At 38.2% G+C, this 20780-nt stretch overlaps 1 protein-coding gene across 5 annotated transcripts in view; it reads right to left on the bottom strand.

Moving 5' to 3' along the window:
• Window positions 1–1800: 1800 nt before the first annotated feature.
• lzts2a (leucine zipper, putative tumor suppressor 2a) overlaps window positions 1801–20780 on the bottom strand; it is a 54909-nt gene continuing 35929 nt past the window's right edge. For all 5 annotated transcript variants that reach the window (XM_024297361.2, XM_036215445.1, XM_024297362.2 and 2 more), the window contains 7 exons: window positions 10505–11147; window positions 7098–7760; window positions 6901–7023; window positions 5764–5910; window positions 5156–5662; window positions 4411–4515; window positions 1801–3157 (listed from right to left, as the gene is read on the bottom strand). In XM_024297361.2, coding sequence (XP_024153129.1) covers window positions 2975–3157; window positions 4411–4515; window positions 5156–5662; window positions 5764–5910; window positions 6901–7023; window positions 7098–7760; window positions 10505–11116 — 2340 coding nt within the window. In that variant the 5' untranslated portion in view covers window positions 11117–11147 and the 3' untranslated portion in view covers window positions 1801–2974. The remainder of the gene's footprint in view (window positions 3158–4410; window positions 4516–5155; window positions 5663–5763; window positions 5911–6900; window positions 7024–7097; window positions 7761–10504; window positions 11148–20780) is intronic.

Raw genomic sequence — 20780 nt, 5'->3', positions numbered from 1 at the left:
GAAAACAAAACGTGTTACGTTGCTTTGGTCTAGTCACAGTGGCTATGTTTGAAATAGATATTTTGTGTACGTAAAAGACAAAGTCTCTCGGCTATACTGTGCTGTTTTACATATTTACACAGAAACACATTGAAACAAAAACCCAGATATGAGGAAGAGTGCATAACTGAGTTTGTTTAGCAACACCTGTGGTCGATGCTAAGCAGCATCTTTGGTAAGTAACAGTCTAGGTCTGGTTAAAGTGGTTAGACAAACTCAAATTTGGCCGTAAGATGTTTTATGGAGTGCGGGTTTTTAAAACTATAGGTCACCACTGCGAACGTGGTCTTGTCATGCAACATGTACCCAAATCAAGCGTTTTAGTATACTGTGAGTGAACTCCAGGATCTTCTTGCATTGAGTCCAATATAACCTTCGATAAACTTTACAAATGGGAAATCATGCTATTTTAGATGAAAATATATGATAAAACCCGACTATTATAATGTGCAATTGTTATGATGGAACAGAACTGATAATCAAATGAAAGATCAATCAAAACATGGAGATTGAAGACTCCCAAAAATACACAGTTTGGTCTTTTAGTCAATCGACGCCTCCATTTGTAATTGATCGCTCAGATGACCTATAAAGTTGGGATATACATGAACTCACAGTTACATCAGTACTACAACAAAATATCTTCAGGTAATATTTATAAAAAAATATACAACATTTCCTCCGTTACATAGATTTCCGTTTAGTTTTTCCTCGATATAGACTCTTTGCAAAATAAAAGTTCTCAGCAGCCCTCTTCTACAATACTCAGTGTTAAACACAACCCTGCGTTTGCTGTGAGGTAAAGACTCACTGCAGCCCCACATCTTCCAAAGGTTTTTCATTAAAAGCCGACCATTCCATCTATTCTGCAAACCTTCCTGAGAGAGCTTCTCACACATGCAGACATGCCAGTCTAATTACCTGGATAGCAGTCAGTGAAGCATAGAATGTAGCCTTGCAAGGACTAGGAAGACGCTTTAAATTGTTTTTGGCTTCAGATTGGAAGCCTGGCATGGCAAATACACAAAAAAGACGAAGTAGAGTGGACTGAAGAAGCATGCCTTAAAAATCGCAGATGGCAAGGAATTTTTTTTTTTTTTTTAGAGAGAAAGAAGCAAAATAAAAACAAATGAAGAGAAGAATCAGCAGCATCCGGGTGTTATCTGCACAAGAGTTCACCACATTGTCTAAACAAGCTGGCACACTGATCAAGTACCGCAATGTATTGCCTCGTTTCCACAGATGGAACCAGACCGGCGACTTTTGAGCGTTTCCATTATAAAAGGGACCCCATGGTGGCTCTTTGGCCAAACATAAAATAAATCATGGAGACTGCTGACTCAGCCATGTCAATCATCATGCCTGACCAAAACTACCTAAAGAAAACAAATAAAGACTGCAAACTAAGACTACCAACCCCAAACTAAAATAACAAAACCCAGCACTGAAAAATCAACCTTTTTCTTCAATAATATATACTTAATTATTCCTCAAAATATCTACATAATAATTCAAGGATTATGCAAATGCAGAGATTTTTCTAGTAAAGAACTTAAAGTTCATCTATTTTTATGAGTAATCAATCATGTTTATTGTTTATTAGTAAGATCTACTTTTCAAATTGTTTAATCACTTTTGGAGCATTCATTAATATTATATAAATTTTATTAGATAAATTTAAATTATCTTATGCTGCACGGTATTGGTTACTAGCTGCCTAGAGCTGCACTGACATGATCCTGTTTGGCACATTTTATTTTGAAAATAAGTAAAAAAAAATAATAATAATAAAAATAAAAAGGTTTTATTTATATATTTGCTTTGTTTGTGCCAAAAAATAGACAAAATTCATAATTATTATTTAAATAAATACAAATCCAAAATCCAGTTTTGTCCTAATTTTCAGCTGGTTTCATCTTGTCCTCCTATAATCTTCTTGCAAAGAATATTACATTCTTTGCATTCAGTATTGCCCCTTATTCGCGGGTGTTAGGGACCAGAGACACACCGAATCTGCAAATACAGAGAACTACTGTAGTCGCCCCGTTATGATGCACAGCTACGTCTTCGGTCTACACTCAATGGAAATGCTCACGGTCCATTCTAAACCAGCCAGGAGTGGTCCGGTCCGGACCGCTCAGTGGAAACGAGACTTATGTGGTCTAAGAAACACAAAAAAATAGTGTTTCCTGTGTGCGTTTACTTTCCGCGTCCATGCAGTTCAGGAGATGTTACATCCTCATTTAAGTATGTCCTTGTTTATATCAAAATATAACTCCAAACACCAATATTGAACGCTTAAATTTGATTATTAGCTCACAAAATGTTATTGAATACCAAAATAAAAGAGGCCAGGCATGTTGTGCAAATAAATGCCATTTTTTATCCCACTGGGCAGTTTTTTTTAATGTTTTTACCACCGAAGAATTTGAACAGAACACCTATTTTCATGCTAACAATATCAAATAAATGTAGAGGAAGTGGAGCAGTTATCTGTCCGGATGCATAAACTTGATTGCTATGATGACGCGTGATTACACGCACGCTGGTGGTCAGGTGTTTGATGGTGACTAAAAACGACACACTGACCAGATTGGTCTGTATTTAGGATACATCTGTTATCTGTTTTTGTACCCTGATTCTCAGAAAATCTTAAATTTGCTTCTACATCATCTTGTGCTGGCTTTGTAGTAGTAAAAAAACATATTTTATAAGAATTCATCGGAATTTGTTAGCAGGAAGAAAAGAATGCACCTTTGGGAAAAGTCCCTTTTGACAGTGATGGAGTAGTCCAGCTCACTCGTCTACCAGGTGGAGCTAGTTAGTGCAGTATTTAGCCTTGAGATCGATGCTTGGTGTTCAGAGGCTCGTGTGAGTCGGAGTTCCACCTCTCTGTGCACACGCCAGGGTGAAGTGTGTGTTTGTGTGTCTGCGTTCAGATCTCAGTGGCAGTGATTTCTTCAAAGTGGATGTCGTTGCTGCCACTGTGGACCTCGTAGTCCTCCGTGTCCCTGTTCTCTAGCTCCAGGCTCAGCTCTCTCATGACTCGCTCCAGATCGCGGTTACGGCGGTACATGTGGATGTAGTTCTGCTGCAGCTGCTTCTGGTAGCGGATAACCTGGGTGGTAAAAAAACGACAAAAAAAACAATTAAAGGTGAGATTTGAAATGATCCTATCAATGTGTGGTACAAAACAAAAGCGTTTTTGGCATATCCTGTAAGGCAGGAATCCAGACTTAGAGGGTCGGTGTCCTACATGTTTTCAAACCAGTCTGCCAAGATGGCGGCTGAAAATCATTTGCCGAAAGGAAGTCCAGAACCAGACTATTAACTATCATCAACTAAACCTTTTGTTCCATTGAAAAGTTTTAATAAAAGTGTCCACAACTCTGAAATCTTGTGGAATTTCCACTTCTGCCAAATTATGTTGGTGGTTTTCTATGGAGCTAAATTGAGGCCATTATTAATTGAAATCCAAATAAAACTTATTGAAGAAAATATTGGTGTTTGACAAAAAAAAAAGTAAAATGCCAGAAACCTTTTTTGCTATTCTAAAATTATTATTATCGATAATCAATAATGATTAATTGTTTTCAGCTTCAAATGTTCAATTTCTTAAATTTCAAAACTCAAAATGTCATTTTCAAAACTGTTTTTTTTTAAGTTTCAAATCTTTTTTGTACTTTCAACTCTTCGTTTTCAATTTTTACATTTTCAGATTCAAAAATGAAAAAAAAGAGTTGAAAGAAGTGAAAAAAAGTTTTGAAACTGAAAAAAAGTATTGAAATTAAAATTTTGAATGTTTAAGTCTAAAAAAGAGAATGTTTGAAGCTGAAAATAATTTATTTCAGAATATCAAAAAGTTTCTGACATTTTAATTTGTTTTGGCCACATTTTTTCAAATTGTTTTATTTTGATTTCTAATATTATTGGCCCCAATTTAGCTCCATAACTTTCAGCCGCCATCTTGTCAGTCATCACGTCTTCTTGCCTTATTGGTCACCTGATCCACGTAATTAGAAGCTGGTAAGCAGAATTTCTGGAAAACAAGCAGGAGGCCGGCCCTCGAGGCCTGGAGCTTAAGGGTCGCCAAAACTAATCAACTTTTACTGATTCACACATTTGGCAGAGTTTTACATCGCTGGCACAACCCTGAATTCTACCCGGGCTTGGGACTGGCAAAGGGGGACAGACCCGGGCCCCCCTTGTGGCTACATGAGCAGTAGCGTGAAGGGTCTTGCTTACAGAGGATTCAAGCTCCTCGCATTCCCGGGGAAACAAACCCTGGTTTCCCATGTGCCAGTCCAGCAGGCAGCCAGCTGAGTCCTTCAAGCCACTGGTACAAAACAAAAATGTAATTTGTTTTCTCACCTTTTCCTTCTCTTCATGCCACACCCTCCTCTCCTCCTCAAACCGTGAGAGCTGCTCCTCTCCAGCTCTCCTCTCATACATGAGCTCAGCTTTCAGTCTGTCCACCTTAAAAATGGTTTTAAAAATGCATTACAACAGAAACACTCAAGTAAGAGTCTTAAAATGTATTTAATTCAGTTTCACATAAATTGTTTTTTTTCCAGTTTGGTTATACGGAGTTATTCCCCCCAGTTTTAACTGATATACAACCAAAAAAAAGAAGTGTCCCACTGGTAACTTCCAGATATTTAAACACAACAGTAACAGAGAAATTATTTTTCAAGAATTTAGTTTTATTCTATCCTGAAAAAAGTTCTTATTTTCACACAGTTCCTGCAAGAAATCCAGACTTGCTCTGATATTCAGTGTGAAAAAGAAGCCTGATTTTTATTTGTACCTTCTCCAAACTCATTCGTCCTCTAAATGAGCTGATTTAGAATGAATTACCAGCAAAAAATAGCTTCTCAGCTTCAAAAAGTGTTGACAAAAGAAGAGTTCTATTACATTTCTGAGCAAATATTTTCCAAATGCAATATAATTGGTACATTTTAACACAGTTTCTTATTTTCTCTAATTTTTGCTAAATCATCCTTTAATTTATCTGGTTGTTTGATTTCTTTGCAGAAGGTTGACATTCGTTAGAACATTCACATTAGCAGTGGAGAATGTCTGATTGTATAATAGGAGGTTTTTAAACAGCACCTACCTGCTGTCTGAGTCCCAGGACTATCTCGGCGTTCTGTCTCTGCGCTTTTGCTTCATCGCTTTCTCCGCTCCAGACGAGATGAGAGTCTTCTCCATCCCGATACATGGAAGGACTGGGACCCCCCCTTCCTAACACTCCTCTACCTTGTAGTGAATGGCTCATACAGTGAGTCTTCATGCTTCCTGGTAGATAAGGTCCACAGTGATTGGACAGGCCTTCCCGAAGCCGGGTCGACTCCTCCTCCAGACTCCTCACTTTCTCCCGGAGCAGCTCGGCTTCGCTCTTCCGCCTCTGCAGTTCATTCTCGCACACTTCCAGCTCCAGCGATCTCGTCCGGAGGGCGGTCTGGGCCTCCTGGCTCCGCACCTGGCTAGCCTGCAGCTCAGAGCGAGCCTCCCTCAGCTGGGCCTTCAGGACGACGATGTCTCCGGCTTTCTGGCTGAGCTCAGACTGGATCTCCTTCAGCTGCTGCTTCAGGAGGGAGATTTCACCCGACTTCTGACAAACCTAATGTAGATTTTTTAAATTATTGTTAATTTAAGACGCTATATGTCATCTTTCAGACTAGTTTTCTTCATGAATCTATCCGATGGCTGACTCAAACCCACCTCCCACTTGGTCTCCTCCAAGCGTGGCCCTAGCTGAGTCTGCTCCCTCTGAATCGTAGCGCACCTCTTCTCCAGTGTTTCTCTGTCTTGAAGCAAAGAGGAGAAGTCCTCCTGCAGCTTCTTTTTCTCTTGCTGCAGTTGAAATACCTGATGATGCACAAAAAAAGATCATTCAATCCAATTAGGTCTGCCACGGTTAGCCGACTAATCGACAATTAATCGACTATTAAAATGGTCGACAACTAATGATAGAGTCGATTAGTCGTTACTTTATACTATGGGAAGTCTGAGTGTAGTAAAATTCAAGTTAAAATGGCATTATGTTAGCTTTTTGGACTATTTTGGCATTTATTAAGGTTTTTTAGGCTATTTTAGAGTTCAGCTAATATTTTAGTAACATGCTAGCAATTTTTGGCTAATTTATGCTTTTTTTTAAAGGCTATTTTGGAGTTTAGCTTATAATTCTGTTACTAAGCCGTTTTGGCTAACGTAAGATTTTTTTCAGTTTTGGAATTTAGCTAATATTTCAGCTACATGCTAGCTGTTTTGGCTAATTTAGGCTTCTTTTAGACAGGTTTGGGTTTTAGCTAACATTTCAGTTACATGCTAGCTGTTTTTGATAACTTAAGCTTTTTTTTTTTAAAAAATTGGCTGTCTTGAAATTTAGCTAATATTTCAGCTACATGCTAGCTGCTTTGTCTAATTTAGGATTTTTCTCTTTTTTTAGGCTAATTTGGAGTTTAGCTAATATTTCAGCAGCATCTTTACTATTTTGGCTAATTTTGGCTTTTTTTGTTTTTTAGGCTATTTTGGAGTTTTGCTAATATTTCAGCTACATGCTAGCTGTTTTGGTTAATTTGGCATTTAACTAATATTTTACTTTCAGCTTTCAGCTTCTGCATTTTCAGCTATCAATTTTAGCATCTTCAGCAATCGTCACTAGGATCTACAGTGGCCAAATTCAGCTTACAGCATTCACTTTATGCATGACCCGATTAGTCGACTAATCAGAAAAAATAGTTAGTGATTAATCGACTACTAAAATAATCGTTTGTGGCAGCACTAAATCCAATGCAGACTTTCGTTTTTATATTTTTCCACCTTGAGTCCAGGTGAAAGTTTCCAAAGAAGTCCCACCTGTAACTGCAGCACCTGCTGCGATCTCTGCGCCTTCTGGGAGGTCTGCTTCATCTTAGCAGCGCAGGTTTGTCTCAGCTCCTCCATCTCTCTCTCACATCTCCGCTGCTTCTCCTCGTACACCTTGCGTAGCAAAAACCACATGAAGATGGTGAGACATCGCATCAAAAACGATTGTTTAGGAAGATCATTCTCACCTGGCAGATGGCTGCTTCATTCTCGTCCAGGTTTTCCCGAAGCTGCTGGAGCTCCAGGTCTCGTTCCCTTAGCTTGTCCTCCAGCTCCCTCACCACGACTTCATATCCCTCTGCAGGAGGGGTCGAGTGACCACAAGACCCGCTGTCGAATAAAGGCTGCCCGCGTCCGCTCAACGACCCCGACCCGGTGCTCTTACTGGATGAGGAGCGTCCGCTGTCTGAGTTGTTGTGACCATGGCTCCCACTCCCAACTGAAGTGTTGCGACCCAAACAAGGCCCGGGCTCCGCCTGACCCCCTGAGCCGGACCCTGAATTGGAGCCTTCGCTGGGAGCCAAACTGCAGCCCGTGCTGCTGTGAGTGGGGAGGCTGGACAGGGAGTTCCTCCCCGAATCGGACATGGAGCAGGACTGGCTGTTGCGAGCGTTGCGGCCCACGGTGAAGGAGCTGTGCTTCCCTTCAGAGCTGGAACTGCAGCCACCGCTGTTCCCGCTGGTGCTGCTGGCACCGTTGGATGCGGCGAGGGGCAACAGGATGTTGAGACTGGCCTGACTCTCGGACAGATTGCTGCCTCCTGCCCGCAGGGTCAAGTACTGCACCGAGTGGCGGTTCTTGGGAACCACCGGCTTGAACGCTGTCGGGCGGATCAGCACTTTCTCCATATTCTGAAAGAAAAAAAACAAACAAACTGATAAATCATGGCACATCTTTCAAAATAAAACTGAATAGACACATGTGAATTACCACTGACAGCCAATTCACAACTTCAGCAAGTTTGATTTGTTAACCTAAATATTATAGACTTCTTATACACATTTTTCTAATAACACATAAAAACTAAATATGAGAAATGTAGAAAAATTAAGATAATCTGAGATAAAAACATCAAACTGCCAAAGGACAGAAGAAGAGAAGCAAATTTAAATAAAAGTCAAATTTAAATAAGGATAAAAGCAACTTTTTCGTAAGCATTCACACTATAGTGATTCTCCTGCTACGTAAAAACTCAAACTTTCAGCAATTTTAGCAATCTTGATATCAAAACATTCAGGACATTACTGTTTGTATTTTTGATTTAAATAACCTTTATAGTTTTTGAAATATTGGGTAAAATATGCTCAATAGGAAATGAATGAGAAAATCCTCAAATTCAGTTTTTTTAGTAGATTAGAAACAAGCCTTCATATAAATTAATGGGCTATGTTTTAATTTTTATAGTAACTTAAAAATGGTATTGAGCTGTTATATCGGCATTATGATAGCTCATTAGGCTAATTTGGGATCCACTGGGGTTTTTTATGCTAATTTGGAGCTTAGCTAATATTTTAGCAGCACGCTAGCGTTTTTGGAGTTTAGCTTCTATTTTAGTAACAGACTAACGTTTTTGACAAATTTGGTTTACTGAGGAATTTAAGGGTATTTTGGAGTTTAGCTAGTATTTAGGCAACGTGCTAGCTAAAGTTGTTTGGGCTAATATGGAGTTTAGCTCATATTTAAGCAACACACTACATATTTTTGCAACATCTGCATAGATTGAGGATTTTTAAGCAATGTTACTACATTTTTTTCAGAAATTTAGGTCAAAGAAATTCAATGAAATTTCTAGTCTTTAACAATTAAAGTAAATTGCATCACCATTTTCAGCAAAAAGCTTCATTATCTTCATCCATCCATTTTCAGAAAGCATTCACACTCGCATTATCACAGATAATGCCACGTTTCTAGTTCTGTAAGCTGTTTCTTAATGATCTCTCTCCAACCTTATTAAATGCACCACTGAATGTAAGTGAGCTCTGACACCAATCACAATGCATTTACAAGGGCAAGTGACTGTCAAACGATCCAACCAGGTCTGTGGGGCTACAGAAATGAAGTTAGCCTCCAAATCAATAGAAATAAACAGCCAATTAAACAGCTCTGATGATCTGCTGAGAGGAAAGTTCATGCAGGCGACAGAAACACTCACGTCTGCCTAACAAATGAGTCTAAAGTCTTTGTTTTTCGTTTAATCAACACATGACAAAGACCTAATGACAATATTGAATGTTCCACCATGTGATCTCCAGCTGTAATTGAAGACAAAAAGTGTTCTATAAATAGCACAGAGGTCGCAGACAACTACACAGTCGAGCTCAAAAAGCCGGCAGGTATTTAGTGTCAGCTGACAGGCGCTGAAAGATTTCCAGTAAGGTGGTGTATCTACTTTCTATTCTATCGTTTCGCTCCAAATACACAAAGACTTTGATGTGATGTAAAACATGAATAACTCCCACTGCTAAGATTTAAAAATGCATCCATCTCGACGAGCTTTTACCCAAATTTTCTGTGACTATCAGTGAATGCGGTTATCTTCAGAGGACGGTGATGGGGTCGACAAAGGCTTTCAAGCAGACAACAATACGGAGCGGACGAGAACAACCTCTAAGGTCAGGACATTCAAGCTGCAGATGTTACAGCAAACCCCACAATCCTTTATGACTGCAGTTACAGCCTAAATTCCAAATATATATATATGGTTTATGAACCAATTTTATGATAGCACAATTGAAATAAAAATGTTTAAGAAAAACTTTGAAAAAATACAATACTTTACAAAAAAGCAATATTTTTTGTTAGAAATGTCCATAAAGTTTTCAAAACCCAAATTCAAGTGACTCTTTACTAGTTTAGGTAATTCATTTTTTTTAACTGGCAACCTTTATTGATTAAAGACAAGACTTTTAAAGACCGACTTTTGTGAAAATTGTGTTTTTATCTTCTTCTTGTGGTAATTTCTCATGATGAAAGGTATTTATACAGAGAATTAAGATTAAAATTGGATTTTTTGAGTATCTCTCAAATCGCTGTCATTCAGGAGCAGACAGAAATGCCATTTGAAAAATCTTATAGGTGTGACATAGCGACTATGGCAGGCCACAAGCTCCCTCCTCTGCTCCACTCTGATGCATCCGCTGTAGAAAACTAAAATTTGTTTTCCTCCTAGATAATGTTTGCCTTTTTTGTTGCACCACTAAAGTTGTGATGAGCTTGTGGGAGGCCGATAGCTAGTGGAAGAAAGTGTAAACGAAGGAATCATGGGAAGTTAGGGCAGGCTAACTCCACCCCAACAGTCCAGCCGACGACTGAGAGAAAAATGTTGGATGAACTACACTGCAGAAACTATGTCTTAGACAACAACACTTTTTAAAAATTATTCTGGCTAAAAACGTTAGAATTGTAATGAAACTTAGAATAGATCCAAAGGTAATAGGGATCTAAAATAGTTCATAACAAGCTAATACTCCCAAGAGTTCAAGCAAAAAGTATTGGTGTTTGAAATTACATAAAGTAATATTACTCAAAAATAAGACCAAATATTTTTGCAAAATGTGTTCATTAATTATAGACATTTTTAACTTTCTGCGTTTACCTTTTCCAACTGTCCAGACACTGGGACAAGTTTGGGAGGAGGTCCACTAATGTTCCCATTCAAAGTCCTGTTGTCCTTTTGGTCCTCAGAGTCACTGCAGGGACTTGTAGTTGTAAGTACCAAGTTGTCATTCCAGTCTTCAACCACAACTTCATCGCTTACATATCCAAAATTCCCATTGGAGCCTCCGCTTGATGCTCCAGCGACGGCTCCGCCCCCGCCGGCTGAGTTTCCAGGCCGGGGCTGCTTCTTGGTGGGCAGTGGTGGCGGCAGAACCTGAGCTTGAGGCTGCGTCTGGTTGCTGACAACCAGCAGCTGTTCAAGAGAGCTCCCGCTGCGGAGGGTTTTATCCTGAATCCTGAAGCAGTTGGTGGCCGGTGTGGAGCGCCGCGGTTTGATGTTGAATTCGCTGGCAGCCCGGCAGTGCCTCTCCTGGTACGTGCGGCCCGATATGAGGGAGCTGACGGAGCCCATGGTCGGGTCAGAGCTGCACGACCCGCAGGAGCCGGAGCAGGGACTGGAAGGGGAGTGGGAGGACAGCGGTCGGCACTGCTGGATGTCAACACCTGGATTGGGATGGTCACTCACAGGTAGGGCCTGAACCAGAGCCATGGCAGCCTGGCTGTATCAGACACACCCCTCACTGAGAAGAGAGGAAACATAAAAACGTTAGCAACATCACTATGCATATAAAAATAAACAGCTTTTAGGAATTAAATTATTCATCCATCTTAAGAACCTCCTGAATTCCTCTCAGGGTCATGACGTTGCAGGAACCAAAGGAAGAGTAAACCCTGAACAGATCACCAGTCTGTAGCAGGTCCGCACCCATACTCACGTGCACACCTAAGGGCAATTTAGAGATCTTGAAACTGTTTATTTTGCCAAAATCCCACTAATTTTGGCGACTTTAAAGCTTTTCTAATTCAAAATGAATTAGCTGCTTGAGTCACAAAAAGGCAATGAAACTACACAAGCACACTTAGAAGAAAACATGATCCAATGAAAACTATAAAAGATAATTTTAAAAAGTTTTGACAGTTTTTTAATGCATTATGTTATTTAATTAATTTAAAAGTTCATTATTTCAATCTCTAAACACAATTTAGATAAATGTAAACCCCAAAAAGAGATTTAAAAAAAGCAAACATACACAGATGATTGAAACTTGTACATGTCATCAAATATTTTTCTCTATCTTACTGTACCCATTATAATACTACCTATACCTTACACAGAAACAGGATTTTTCCGTATTAGTTTAAGGCTAATCTTGACGTGTTCTCCATGAACTAAAATAATTTTCACAAAAATAATAAACTATTAAGGTTTTTACTTTTTGTTAATCAGTAAATCAAGTAAATGAGCATTTAATCAAAAGTTTACATATTTATTAATATTTTAGAAAATACTAGAGCTCTTGAGGTGACAGCGGTGATTCTGTGAATAAGTTCTCCAGGGGCAGGAACACCATTTGGAGCGAATGAGCTGTTGTTATGCATTTTTTGTTGACCGCTAACACTAAATTGCTTACTTACTACGTCAATATCATATTGCTAATGCGAAGACTTGTTGAATGATGATCTATCACTTTGATGCGACTTTAGCTTCGCAAGCTTGTTGTTGTAAAACAAGGGTGACAAACTTAATCACACAGGGGGCCAAAATCCAAAACACACCTTAGGTAAAAACTCTAAAACTATTTTTTTTAATTTAAAACTGTAATTTTTTAACCTAATTATAAACTAGATAAATAGCATTACCTGGAATAGTGCTAGTGTGAATGCTGTAAGCTGAATTTGGCCGCTGAAAACGCTGAAGCTGATAGCTGCAAATGCTAACGCTGATAGTCAGCTAAAATATTAAATAAATGTCAAGTAACACTTAAAAAACAAGCAAAAACTTATGCTAGCCAAAAGAGCTAGCATGTAACTGAAAAAATAGCTACGCTTCAAAATAGCTTAAAAAACAAAAAAAAAGCATAAATTGGCCAAAAAGCTAGCGTGTAGCCAAAATATTAGCTAAATGCAAAATTAGCCTTTAAAAAAGACTTAGGTTAACCAAAAGCACTACAATGTATCTAAAATATTAGCTACACTTCAAAATAGCTGAAAAAATCTTAGTAAATGCCAAAATAGTCCAAAAAACTAGCAGAATGCTAATTTTTAAAACTTTAAAACCATAACTTTTTAACATAACTATGAATAATAAAAAGGCAGGAATATTATTATAGAATTAATCAACTTAAACATTCAAAAACGTCCATTATTTTACTCCCCATAAAAATTTATTTTATCAAAATTATACAAGTTAGAATCCCTTTTAAGGAATCCATCTGCAACATTCAGTATTTTAACACAGGCTCAAATGTCTTCAGTTGTGAGCTTTAAAAGTGTGTCTTTATTTTTAAAACCTTAAAACATTAGATTTAATTACCATGTAATTGAAAACAATACTTTCAACAGTCACAGCAGCAACAGTGATTACAGGACAGCTGCTGCCTGCACAGATCATTAGCTACAGTAACAGAAACAGCTGTTTTTTTAACTACTTTTACTGAAAACGCTGCAGTCTTTATCCCTTATGAGCCACTTATGATTATCAATGTCTTTAATTAGCAGAAGGAGGGGGAAACAAAAGAGGAAGTAAAAGCTGAGAGCAACACACACCGGGGGAGAGGAACACTCGTCAGAATCTGCAGCGACTCTCAAACTGCGAGCTGTCAGGTTCGCTTTACTTCTGATCTACTTTGAAATTCAGTCACCTCACCGCCTCACACCCATCAAGCCGTCTTTGAGGAAACCAACAATAGCTTGACTTGAAGCTATTTTTAGGAGAGGAAACATGAACAGATATTATTAAAGTAAGAAAAAGAGGCAGCAGACTCAGTCATCTATTTGCAGATAGTGTTGCTGGTGTTTGTTGCCATGGGAGACAAAGAGGATAGATAACCTTATCCTGCTGGGCTCAACTGAAGCCCGTCTGGATGGGTGGAATAATCCTTTTGGTGCCATGGCTGCAAAGAGTCTGCAGAGGCTCACAAACTATCAACATTTATATGAAACATTTGTCAAACTGGAGACTTTTGGTTATTCTGTCTTTGTCTTTTTGATAGTGCGAGAGATCAAGAGGGTTAAGGGTATTCTGTGTTTTATAATGTAGTTTTTAATCGTTTTAAAACTGTAATGCACTTTAAGCTACTTCTGCATGAAAAGAGCTTTATAAATAAAGTTTGAATTTGATTTGTCCACCATGATTCAAAAAATTACAGTTTAGATCAATATTTTTAGCATACTTCATTAATAAATTCAGCTTTTTTTTACTGTAAATGCGTACATTTATAATGAAATGTCACCTTTACTACAAAAAAGTCATCTTTATCTACTGAACTCCTTTTGAAAATATTTGTATTTAATAGTTTCATTGTGTTATATGCAAATATGTTTAATTATGAATAAGAGTAATAATCTAACTGTTTACTCGTGTATTTGAATATATGTGTATTACGCACTTTTATGACTAATATACTATGTTTAATTAACTGTGAATAGATTCTGCATCAATTAATAGAGGTCTACTGCATTTTGAGTCTAAATCCCTAGAAAACGACTTTCCCACAGCTAATTGCGTTGTAGTCCCATCATGCATTGCGTGTTGTAAACAAGCTATTAGTGTCGTTTCTTCCCACTATACAGATGATGTCTATCAGTTATCTATTAGACATCTGCAAGCAATGTTTATTAGATGACTAATAGACATTTATTGTAGATTTCTACTAGACATCTCAGACATCTATATTTTGTCCCTCTATTAGACGTCTACCAATAGTGTTCTGTACATAGAGATCTCCTTCGCATCTGTAAACATCTAATCTTTGGATATTTTTAGATGTTTTTAGAATATTTTATTAAACATTTACAAGAAATAAAATATGATGTGTCTATCTCATTGATCCTTTTATTTTCAAATATACACATTGCAACTTTCATGTAGAGCCCTCTTTTTAACCTAATCTAAGTAAATACAAGTCTATACTTTTAGAACATTGCATCTGAACAGCAGCTAGACCAGAGGTCTGCAACCTTTGGTGCTGAAAGAGCCATTTGGCCCACTTTTTTTTACAGATCTAAACCGAGCAAGAGCCGCAAAGTCATTTTTTAAGGAATACACTTTATCTGTTTTTCTAGCCAATTATATATATAAAGAAATATGTTAAAAATAATTATAAAAATTGAATTAATGTATTTTTCTTTGTATAACAATTTTCACTTATTTTACTTTTGACCACAGCACATAACTTCCCTTCACAATAAAATACACTCTGTGTCAAATAAGCTTCTTCTGCTGTAGCAGATTTACCCGAAATAAAAATAAAAGAAAGTCAAATCAAAAATTTCATTTTCCAATTTTAGAACTTTGGTGCACTTTATTCTTTTTCTCCATTTTACTATCAAATGTCTTTTCATCATATTCTAATAAACTACTCTTACCATTTTTCTTAGTTATCTGACATGTTAAAATTCCAAATATAAATGACAAAACTTGATTAACTAGAAGAAATGAACTATAAACGTTTATTTACTGAAATTGTTTGAATTTTTGTTAAGACAGAGCCACAATGGAGGGATGAAGGAGAGACTGATCTAGACACTGTGCAGCAGAAGAGAAGAAAATGTGCTTTAAACCCCAAACTAATATTACTCCAATCTGACCAATCATTTTGTTCAGTTAATGAAGTTTCTAAGTTGGATAATTGTTTTGAGGAAAGTTTCTGAAACCTTTAACACCAATCAAATTTCAGTAGTAAGGGTTGTACTTTTTGGAACTTTGTGATTCTGTGAACAAAAAGGCTGTGGTGTAGTGGTTAGCTCTTTCACTTTATAGCAAGTTCAAATCCTGGCCTGGACCTTCCTGTGTAAGGTTTGTGTGTTCTTCCTCTACAGGTGTGGATTTTCTCCTGCTTCCTCTCACAGTTCAACAACATCGGTTAACTGCTGTCCGTAAACTGCTCCTGTGTGTTTGTGTGGTCCTGTGACAAACTGGTGACCTGATTAACCCTTGTGCTATCCTCGGCATGCTTACATTAAAAGTGGGGTCATCTGGACCCCACAGACAGCGTGCTGAACTTTTTTTTCCAATGATTTTTTTAAATCTTTATTGGTGTCTGTGGCGGACATAAAATCCTGTCCACCTTCATCCACATTTGTCATCAATGTAAGGGTGGGGTCATCTGGACCCCATAAGAGAGCACGAGGGTTAGGGTGTACTCCACCTTCCGCTGTAGCTAGATTGGAACCAGCAAACCTGTGACCCCCAAAAGGGATTTTGTGAGTTCTGAAGTTGGACATAAAATTGCATTTTTTTTAGTTCTCTAATAGATGTCTAAAAATATCCCAAGATTAGAAATCTACAAATAGACGTGTAATCGACTTCTAGATGCAGATATCTTCCAGAACACTCTTAGTAGACGTCGTCACAGACAGCTACGTGGGTATCTAATAGACATCCTGTGCCCAGTGAGAGAGCTAGTGAGGTGTCAGCTCAGCGGCCTTGAGGTAGAGTGTCCACCCTAAGATTGGAAGGTCAGGAGTTCAAATCCAGGTCGAGTCAAACCAAAGACTCTAAAAATGGGACCTGCTTGACACTCAGCATTAAGCGGTTGGATTGGAGGGTTAAATCACCAAATGGTTCCTGAGCACAGCTGTGTCTGCAGCTCACCACTCCCCCAGGGGATGGGTCAAATGCAGAGAACAAATTTCACACAAAAAAGTGAGTGACAACTAATAGGACTTTAATTTTTCAAACAGAAATGCAAAACATCTTATAACCCCTAAATCTTAAAGGAGTCAAGTTCTGCTAACTAGTAGCAAAATTATACAAATTTTAAAATCTATCAATGGGGACCTACTCCCTCTCAGCTCACAGAGGAAGAACTAAAAATGTCTGAAAATAGGGAGTGAATGGGAGGTTGAGGGAGGGGACGGACTCACATGAGTCAAGGAGAACAAGATATGTGTGGTATGTGATTGCTTCTCATGCCAATAGAGTCAGGCTTCACAAACTCCCTTTACCTTATAAGAGGCCACCTCTTCCTCCTCCTCCTCCTCCTCACCCAACGTCCTGACAAGGACCTCTCAGGCAGGGATAATAGAATTAACAACCCTCTGTGACCATAAAAAATGAACCACCCCCCCCTGCAAAGCAGTTACCCTGTGACCCCTGATGAGTTTCAGGGAGCTGGTCTGATTCTTCCCCCCCGCCCCCGTGACCTCTCGGAGTGGCATTTTGTTACGGCTGCTCCGGCAACAAATCTCCAAGGCTAATTTTCCCTCTCAGATGTTGCTGACTGCTTGTTTCACAAAAGTTATTGGAGGCCTTTAAGCTTTATACTCCCTCGTATTTATCTCCTAAAAGAAACGGAGATCAAAAATAGTTAAATATAGAAAGCATCTCATGTGCTTTGAATCATGCTAAAAGTCTTTCATGAGGCAATTCTCTCAGTCAGACATCTGATTTTGCTTTCAAAAATACATTCCAGCAGTGTTGCAGGCAATCTCTGCTGGATCGTTTTACACTTCACCTTTCCTCTCTAATGCTGCTAAACGACGATAGCTCAAAGACAATCTCTGTACTTCTGACAGCGACTGAAGGCCAGTTCATCCGACACTTGGCAACAACTGTCCCAACATGAGTCGAGGGCGAACTGCCAGAAGAAAGGAGTTCTCAAGCAGCTTTTTAATGAGATCCAGAGGAGGGTTCTGTGATGAGTAAATAATCCTGTTATGATAAGTCAAGTGATAAGGAAGCCTGTTAATGGTTACTTTAACCAGCAGGATGTATCCTGAAATCACGACCTCTAAGCTGTTCCGGACAGTGCTGGGATCAGGAGTTGGAAAAGCAAGAAAAAAAGGGATTTACGGAGTGGGGGCACAAAGCAGGCAGGGTGGGGGGGGGACTGATGAGGTTTAGGGGATTTTCCAATATCAGGTACTCCAAAAAGGGGCTCCAAAGAGGCCCGAGGACTGTGCACACTCGGAATCTATAATCCAGTTTGAGGAGTTTTAGGCAGAAATCTGAGAACTCAAAGATCTCCAGCAAAAAAAATAAATTACTCAAAAGAAAAAATGAGACTTTCTAAGTGTTTTTCTCAACCGAAAGCAGATTTTAAACAAAATGAAAGGCAGTGTTTTATCCAACAATGACCAGTAAATGTATTTAGGTCAATATCTACAAAGATGGTTTGTGCTAAAAAAAAAATGTCAGAAAAACTAATTAAAAATGTGAATATCTATTTTCTAAATGCTTGTAAAACAGTTTAATGTGCAAGAAATGCAAATGCTCTGTTTTAACAGCTAAATACAAATCAAAACGTTGAAAAAAAATTCTAGCAATTGAGATAAATTTAACTTATTTTTAATTATATGGATGAAACAAAGCAGAATTGGGGACAGGTCAGTTTTTTCGCTTTAGACATAAAAAGTTTAAAAACAAAGTGTGCCTCGTGCATGTTATGTAACTTTTACGTTTTTTAGGTCTGCAATTGTTTGTTTTTTATGTTTATGATACTTTGTCATTTAATGTCATTGTTTTTATTGATTTTTATATTTGTATTTACATGAATGCTTTTATTTGTTTGTATATTCTTATATTTATTTCTGGTCTCCCGTTGGTCTAGGTCCATAGAAAAATAGAATGGACCTGTGAGGGCGGAGCTTCTGCCGTCACATGATGCAACCCATTGATTGGTGGAAAGGTTTTACAACAGGAAGCGTTCAACCAGTGCTTTTCCCTACTCAAGATCCGAACCAAAAGTTTTGTTCTCTTTTCGTTTGTATTCTTCCTCGCCCCTTCTTGCAATCTACTTGCAAAGAATAATAAATTCTTTAAATAAAGTATTCCCCATTATTTGCAGAGGTTGGGGACCTTTTTAAATCAGAACAAAAGACTGTTCTGCAGAGGTCAGAGGTCAGCTTTATAGATAATAAACAATATAATGATCCTCCGCGGTTATCTTTGTAATTTTCAGTCAATTTCTGAGTCTCTTTGGCTGTAGTCACACTGTTTAGAGTTCAAGTAAAAGAAGTTTTAAAAAAAGAACCCATGTTTTGAGGCAGATTCCCGCTCGGACAAGGAAAATTAAGATGTTCATGGATCTAGTCGTCTACAAGTGGAAGCATCAGAATGGAGCGGAGCAGGGAGGTTGTAGCATGTCACAACTACAAGCCTTTTCCAACAAATTTTTTTGTCTGCTCCTGATTCACAATAGAATAGAGTTTGAATAGAGAAATACTCAGAAACACAATTTTAAGCTTAAATTTTTGTTAAAAATTTTTTTTGAAAAACACCAATTTCATTGAAGTGGTTCTTTAAACTCCATAAAATAGTAAGGGATTTGTTTTTAAGGCATTAAAGGCTTTAAGGAGTTAAAACAAAACACTCAGAATAGTTAAAATGGTTGATGTAAGCAATTATGTCATGACAAATCCACCTTCCTTCACTTCTCTCATTCGTTTTCCTGCTCTCACTTCTTTTCAGCCACATCCTTCCCTCCTTGCTTCCTGTGCTGGAATATCACTCCCATCTCTCTTATCCAGATTCTTTTCATGCATCTCTCTGCTCGTCTTACGTTTCCTCTTTTCACACAAAACCACAGTGTGACTTATCATCAAATGATGGCGTGAAGATTGATGGCGCATGTGGCAAGAATAAAATCAGACTTTTGTGGAAGAATTCGGCTCTCGTTATGAGAAACTCCAATCCCTCAATGGACGATTGCATCACAAAATCAGTAGTCAAATAGTGCTTTCCATGACAAAGTGAGACCCTGAAATGGTGCGATGTGAAGCTGAGAGCTGGTTCTCGGTAAACAGAGCCTGGGTGGCCTTGATAAATAAGGGACCAATGATCCCAGTGGATGGAGGCGAGATGGAATTAAAGAGAAAACCAACATGCAGAAGGGAGTCATAATAATCCTTGACGGCTGCTAACAAGAGAATCCACAAGTACAGGCAAAACCGTGACGTTCTGATACAAGTCCACACCTAATCTAGCCCAACATTTGTTACTCAATGGAAAGAAAAACTACGGTAGAACTTCAAACGGTTAGGATTTTAATGGAGTCATCCAACCTCAGAGTAAAAGGAGGAGGGTCTTTTAATGTTTTGCCAAAGTGCCTGAGGTTATATTATGCCTCAATTCCAGCACAATGAATGTCTACTTAAGTAGATGCTTCTTGTCACCTTCCCCCATATGGCTTTGCACTAAGAGTGTGTTTGACCCTTTCACAAAAGCTCTTCCAGCTCAAGCTAGACAGTTAACGTCCACTAACGCTGCTGAGATTATATGAGATTATACTTTTTGCACATCCAGTCTGCTACATACATCCACATTTGTTCTGTTTTCTCTCTGGTAAAACAAATAAAGTTTTCTAAAAGTGAGTCTGCACAGAAGTAATTGGCAACAGGTCCTCCTTCAGACCGTTCCCCCCCTCCGCCTTTCTCCTCTTCTTTTATAACCGACTTGTTACCGTTGCAAACTTTAGCCTCCCTCTGTTTGGAAGAGTTGCCATGGCAGCGGAGGCCCACATTTTTCAGGCTCAGGGTGAAACGAGATAGCAAGACAGGAAGAGTGAGCGGAGGAAGGAAGGGAAAGAGTGAGTGAATAGGTGAATGAGGGAGTGTGTTTCTGTGCGAGCCCACAATCCGACAGAAGACAGGTCGGCTTTTTTTAAGTTTTTCTCAAAGCATCTGGCCTTAATTCAAAGGTTAGAGTCTACGACTGCAAGCCGGAGATCCCCACAAACGCACATGTGAGGGCTGAGAAAGTCACACTTCCTGTGACGCCTGAACCTAATGAAAAACTACCATAAATGAATAAAAATCATCATTTTTGTGCTCACATTAAAATGACACTTCAAAGTTGTAGTTTTGTGCTTCTAGTTTTTTAAACCAACATTTTGCTCTGCTTGTGTTAAATAAAAAAATAGGTAAATTAATAAATAAATAATAAATAGGCAAAAATAAAATTACATAAAAATAAAATAAAGTTAAAATGAATACAATTAAATTTAAAAAAAAAATAAATAAATTAAATAAAATCAATCTAAAAATAAAATATAATAAATATATAGATGACATAAAATAAAATAAGGGAGCTCCTTCTAATTTTTTCCTAATCATTAGTCACTAATTTATAAACCATCTTTCATCAACGTGGTCTGAACCACAAGCTGCTTATAAAACACATTTATAAACACAAGTTAAAACAATAAAAAGTC

Source organism: Oryzias melastigma, linkage group LG15 (assembly GCF_002922805.2).
Source record: "Oryzias melastigma strain HK-1 linkage group LG15, ASM292280v2, whole genome shotgun sequence".
In the NCBI taxonomy this organism is placed as follows: Eukaryota; Metazoa; Chordata; class Actinopteri; order Beloniformes; family Adrianichthyidae; genus Oryzias; species Oryzias melastigma.
This window is presented reverse-complemented; position numbering and strand designations above follow the sequence as displayed.